A 5,928-nucleotide genomic window follows, 5' to 3' on the forward strand; every position below is an offset into this window, starting at 1 on the left:
GTGGCTGTGAGGTCGGCAGCACATGGTGCTGCTGCTGGCTGCCTCCCACACACAGACCCTGCCAGCCTGTCTTGCCAATCTGCCAAGCGGCTGGGGCAGGTGCAGACATGACCTGGCCTCCAGGCACGTGCACCAGCCCCTTCATAATCCAAGGCCACGTGCTTCATGTGCTGCTCTGGGCCCTGCCTCCCATTCCCAGGCAGAAGCCAGAATGCCCCAAACTACAGGGACCCCAGAGGAGGTTCAAATGTTCCCCACAGACGCCTTCATTCCCTTGTCAAGTACATCAGACACATATGGATCATGTCACGGTCCCAGGAAATGTTTTATTCCAGTCTTTGCAATCTGGGAGGAGGCAGATGCCAGGAATGGCCCTGAGAAAATCTGGGGAGCCCAGATGTAACCTCCAGCTCCAGTCTGGTCCGGCAGGACCCCAACAAGTTGTTTCTGGCTCAAGAGCTCCTCCTGCAGTAGGAACCTGCTCCCTGGCTCAGTGGCTAGGGCCAGGGTCAAAGGTCAGGAGGACTGTTGCTTTGGCTTCAGACAAGGCCCATCCTTTTTGTCGGGGGAAACTGAGGAAGCTACTCTTTGAGAGGGGGAGGTGGTGGGCTGGTCGGGGATGGAGTCAACAGTCTTGTTTGGCCAGGTCAGCTCCAGGGCCATAGAAATGCAGGCCCAAGGAGGACAAAAGGGCTCCAGGTCAGTGATAGCTGAAGGCAGGGGGCAGCAGTGACACTGGAGAGCCACCGGGCAGCCCCTGCCTTTGCAGAAAAATCTAAGTCCTGGGTGTGGTGCCAGTTACTCCAAGGACCCTCTGGCTGTGAACAGCGGGATCATGGTCCTAGGGTACATGGGAAGGGACAATTAGTGACAGGAAGCTGAACCAAGAGGGAGGCAGCCACTTCCTGGAGGGCGCTGAGGAAAGATCCATGTTCTGGTGGCTCTCACCCACAGGGTCCATCCTTCCTGCCCGCTCTGACCCACCCCAGCTGGGGACTCTAGTCCACTTTTTTTTTCTTTTCATGGTCCTGGGGTTAAAACCCAGGGGTCTTTCCCATGTTAGATGTATTCTACCACTGAGTTACATTCCCATCCACCCAGATCTGCCCCAGTGTAGATCCTACTCCCCAAACTCCCATAAAACCCTCAGACTGAGATCAGGCTCCCGATACCGACAGGGCCACCTGTGCTTCTTACCATCTGCTTTTCTCTTCTGAGGGGACACTGCTGCCCTGGCCTGGGTGATGAGAAGAAAAGGCCCCTCAGAGCTCACCTTTACTTTGCTGATTCTGCCCTAACCCACCTCCCGCCTCTGCTGGGTGAGGGCTGCTGAGTCAAGCTGCATGCAGTTGCAGTAAGTTCTTTTCTAGGCCAAGCTCCAAGGTGTCTCTTGTTCCCTCCCTCCCTCTCTTCCACAAAACTTGTTTCGGAACAAGAGTGACATGAACAATGTGCCCTCCTCCAGGCTGCCACGAGCTTGCAGTGTCAGGGCACCTGGGCTGAGGCAGAAAGCTCCCCAGGTGTCTTGAGATACGGGGGTGGGGTGGGGACGGGGGGACACACACACCTGCACCACTGCTTTCCCCAGAGCAGGATGGGCACAAGCAGCAGCAGTGGACTTACCTTTTTGATAGCTGTCCAGTCCTCCAGGATGTCGATCTCCTGCAGCATGTATACAATGTATGGGCCTGCACAGGGGTCAAGGAAGCAGGATAATGGGGGGGGACGGACACGGACATGACACAGACAGCAGGGCTCCACTGGGATGCCAGAGGAGGCAGTGTCATCCATACAACACTTGGGAGGGGTAGCACATGGACAGTGTAGAGGGGGTGCCAAAATCCTGGGCCTAATTCAGGCTCCTCCTCCTGCCCCAGGAACCCTAGTTCTTGAGGTGGGCTCACAGTGTTGGACACTAAAGCCTCCCCATTTCCCTCACTTACCCCCACCCTTATTCCAGGTGAGTTGATCAAGGCCCACCTGACCCTCAGGGACCCTGCTGCTCCTGTTCTGCCTGGCTCTGTTACTAACTGGCTCACTAGACCCTTCCCCACCTCAAAGTGGATCCTGGCTTCTCATTTGATACCACACTATGCTGTACCTGAAATCGCCCACCTTTACCCCCATGATTCAAGAGGTCACTTTTCAGGTCCCTCTCTCCTGACACTGTGCTGAAAGGAAGAAAGCTCAGTGCTATGCTGTGCAGTGTAGGAGGGTCAAGGCAGCAAATCCCCTTTGGGATACATCAGGGTACAGAGAACCACAGGCATGGAAGACAACAGGAGAGACTCCAGAGACAGTATCTGCAAGGCACTGAGCAGAACAGATCCCAGAGGAGGTGTGCAAGGCTGGGGTGGGAAAGCCCAGGACTCTGTGGGGCTGACACCAGCCATCGAGGGAAAGCCAGAAGTCTCAAAGGCTGATCCTCAGTCAAGAAGTTACTGGGAGACAGTGAGCTAATCTTTGTTTCTTTGGGGTCTACTGAGCCCAGGGGGAGGGGGACCTAGGACCTTGGAGGACACTCCTGACAGCTAGGCATTTTCACATGACACCAAATGACAATGAATGTGTCTAGTCTCTGTCCCAGACAACTCTGCTAACCTTCCTGAGTCCAGGGCCTGCCCTGATGTCCTGCTCAGTTTCAGGTGACCTTGAGTGGAAGGATACCGGAAACAAGAGGTGCCTTCTTCCTCTTGCTGGGCGGTAAAGAGTCCCAGGTCTTCGAGCTGCCTCTGGCATGTAGTTTGTCATCCCACCACTCTGAGAGAGTCAAGGTCAGGGCAGTGACCCACAGGCCACTCCTAGCCCTGTAGCCTCTGCCCCACCATGGCCTCCCCCTTCCTTCCCCATCACCACCCAGGGCAGTGGCTCCAACCCTGGACTTTGGCCTGGCAGCCTCCCAGGGCTTCTCAGGCCCTGACTGCACAGCGGAGTAAGGCTAAAGAGGCCACTGTTCTTTTCAGTTGAGTCTCAAGTTTTTTCCTTTGCTTAGTAGACAGTGGAATAAAGATAATTTCTAGACCCCACATGAACACACATGCCATAGAGGGACTGTGGTTTCATATGTGTCTGTGTATCACACGGACACCTCCTATTCTGAAGGGGAGAGGACAGTGGACCAACCCTGCTCAAATCCCCACTGTGTGTGGAGCACTGAACTAGGCAGTTTCCTGAGGTCTCATTCAGCCCTCACAGGGACCCCAAGAAGTGAGCTGTTTGACTCTCCTCATGCAGTTGGGGGAGCCAGAAGGTGGTGGGGCTCTCGCCTCACCAGAGCTGATGTCCAGGCTCTGGCGGTCCTCCTCCAGTCTCTGGATCCGCTCCTGCAGCTCCCCAAGCAGTGCATCATACAGCAGCAGCTTCTCACTCTGTGGGGTGGGGGGGACAGCCACTCAGCCAGGGGACCATGGACCTCGGTCTTGCCCACCTCCTGGCCTGTCAGCTCACCTCCAAGTGCTGCTTGGCTCCCTGCAGCTCACACTCATACTTATTCCTGATCACATCCAGACAGAAGCCCTTGTAGATTCCTACAAAGGGAGAAAGAAGCCCTGCTTCTCCAGGGATCCCAATGTCCCCCCAAAGGAAGGCCACAAGACCAGGTGAGGCAGGGCAGGGACAAGAGTAGATGGGGACAAAGAGCTGTGAGTTCTGGGAGAACAGGGCAGCCACAGACCTGCCACCTGAATGCGGATCTTGAGGCTCTGCTGCAGTCCCCCGAGAGGCTCTGTGTATTCTGGGGCTCTCTCAGCCCCCACTTCCTCCAGCCGCAAGCGCAGCTGGCTCAGCCGCTCCCTGAACAACCTGGAGGCAGAAAGGCAGCTGTGCACCACTGGCTCCTGCAGTGCTCACCCATCCTCTTAGGTAAAGGCCTGCCAAACACCCCGTATGGCCAGCTCGGTGCTCATCACTCTGAGCAACTGTACCTGCCCAAGGCCAACCCCAGCACCCATGTGCTCACTTCTCCTTCAGCTCTGAAAACTGCTTCTCCAGGTCCAGCATCTCACTGACACACTCGCTGCGGCGCCGTTCATAATCCTCATCATCCATCTCTGAGACAAGAGATCAATTAAGGCCAGCTCTGCAGAGGCAGGCAGCTGTCGTGTGTGTGTGTGTGTGTGTGTGTGTGTGTGTGTGTGTGTGTTATGCAGAGGCAGGCAGCTGTCGTGTGTGTGTGTGTGTGTATGCAGAGGCAGGTAGCTGTGCTGTGTGCGAGCTGTGTGCTCAGGGGCTCACCTGAACTCTCCTCCTCTGACTCAGTCTGACTGCCGCTCCGTTCTTCTTCACTCTCATCCTCTTCCCCATTCATCTCAGCAGCTGAATCAGCTTCTGCCTCCATCTCTTCTGTTTCTTTGCCTGGGGGCTGGATGGGCATCTGGACTCTGGGAGACAGAGTATGGCCATCACTCCCCACTGCCCTACTCTCAGGGCAGGATAGCAGCCAAACAGGGAGTGGACCAAACACAAGCCTCAACAGGGATGGGGGAGGCTGACTGGCCTTAGCATACTGAGCACACACTGGGCAGAATCTGCCCCTCTCACAGAATCCTGGAATGCATGGAAATGCTTATGTTCTTGGAGGCTGCTTGAAATCCCAGTTCTGGGGTTACTGGCCAAGGATATGACCCACAGTGGAAAAGGACAAGGCCGGGTTCCTCACTGCCAATGGACCCAAGCTTCTGAGGGATCTTTCAAGGCCCTTCATAGATTGGACTTGAACTATCAGTCCAGTTCTTTCAACCTATCCAAAGGCCAGTCCTTCCACTCCTACCCCTTCTCTGTCCGTGTTATTGGTGCAATGCCCTCAGCTTCTCATCCCAGTAACATTTCACAATCTTCTATCTTTTTCCTGGGTTCCAGGTCAAATCCCGTATCTTGCTTCCTTAAGTCCTCAATGTCTCTGGCATGGAAGTTTAATCCACAATGCAACAGTGTTTAGGAGATGGGACCTTTGGGGCTGGAGAGATGGCTCAGCGGTTAAGAGCACTGACTAGTCTTGCAGAGGACCTGGGTTCGATTCCCAGCACCCACATGGCGGCTATGAACCGTCCTTAACTCCAGTTCCAGTTCTGAACCCCTCTTCTGACCTCCGAGGCATTGCACAACATGGGTGCACCCATGCAGGCAATACACTCATACAACATAAAATAAAAAGATAATAAATAAAATATTTAAAAAAAGAGAGATGGGACCTTTGTTTCGAACATTCATTTATGCCGCATGTGCATATTTATGTGCACTTGTACACACATGCCATGACACAGGCGTAGAGGTCAGAGGACAACTTGCAGGACTTGGTGTTCTCCTTCCACCATGTGGGTTCTGGGGCTCGAGTGCAGATCAGGCTCGGTGGCAGATACCTTTACCTGATGAGCCATCTGGTCAGCACAAAGAGATCTTTAAAAAGTGGTGAGGTCTGTCCTTGAGTGCACTAATGCAGAGGACTCCTGATAAGAGATAGGCTTGACTTCTTTCCCCTCTTTCTGCCATAAGCTGCCTGAGCAAAAAGGTCCTTGCAGACATGGCCTCTCAACCATGGACTCCTCAGCCTCTAGGACTCTGAGAAATAATCTACCTTTTCCCCTTCTGGTTCTGGAGATTAAACACAAATTCTCAAACATTCAAGCAAGTATTCTACTACTGAGCTTTGTGCCCAGTCTTTTTTTATTCTGAGATGGGAATTTCACTGAGTTGTCCAGGCTCACCTCAAACCTGTAATCCTCTCATCTCAGCTTCCCAAATAGATTTGTTAAGGACTAAGACAGAAGAAAAAGCAGAGAAGGCTGGGAGTGTAGCTCAGTGGTAGAGTACTTGCCTGACATGCACAAAGTCTTGGGTTCAATTCCCAGTATTGGAAAGAAAAAATAAAAATAAAAAAAAAGCGGGGCTGGAGAGATGGCTCAGTGGTTAAGAGCACTGACTGCTCTTGCA

The 5,928-nt window shown here is 53.6% G+C and overlaps 1 protein-coding gene across 3 annotated transcripts in view; it reads right to left on the bottom strand.

Moving 5' to 3' along the window:
* Nucleotides 1–306: 306 nt before the first annotated feature.
* Brms1 (BRMS1 transcriptional repressor and anoikis regulator) overlaps nucleotides 307–5,928 on the bottom strand; it is an 8,297-nt gene continuing 2,675 nt past the window's right edge. Inside the window, exons 2-10 of one of the 3 annotated variants that reach the window (XR_003847638.1) lie at nucleotides 4,234–4,379; nucleotides 3,959–4,049; nucleotides 3,674–3,801; nucleotides 3,448–3,527; nucleotides 3,272–3,368; nucleotides 2,602–2,760; nucleotides 1,624–1,688; nucleotides 1,198–1,237; nucleotides 307–841 (exon numbers count right to left, since the gene is read on the bottom strand). Coding sequence is in view for 2 of the 3 variants with exons in the window: in XM_008822260.3 (XP_008820482.1) it covers nucleotides 834–841; nucleotides 1,198–1,237; nucleotides 1,624–1,688; nucleotides 2,668–2,760; nucleotides 3,272–3,368; nucleotides 3,448–3,527; nucleotides 3,674–3,801; nucleotides 3,959–4,049; nucleotides 4,234–4,372 (741 nt within the window). In the remaining variant the exon portion in view is untranslated. The remainder of the gene's footprint in view (nucleotides 842–1,197; nucleotides 1,238–1,623; nucleotides 1,689–2,601; nucleotides 2,761–3,271; nucleotides 3,369–3,447; nucleotides 3,528–3,673; nucleotides 3,802–3,958; nucleotides 4,050–4,233; nucleotides 4,380–5,928) is intronic. The other 2 variants (XM_008822260.3, XM_029558175.1) reach the window with 2 other exon arrangements.

Source organism: Nannospalax galili, unplaced genomic scaffold (assembly GCF_000622305.1).
Source record: "Nannospalax galili isolate Female #2095 unplaced genomic scaffold, S.galili_v1.0 scaffold1328, whole genome shotgun sequence".
Classification (NCBI taxonomy): Eukaryota; Metazoa; Chordata; class Mammalia; order Rodentia; family Spalacidae; genus Nannospalax; species Nannospalax galili.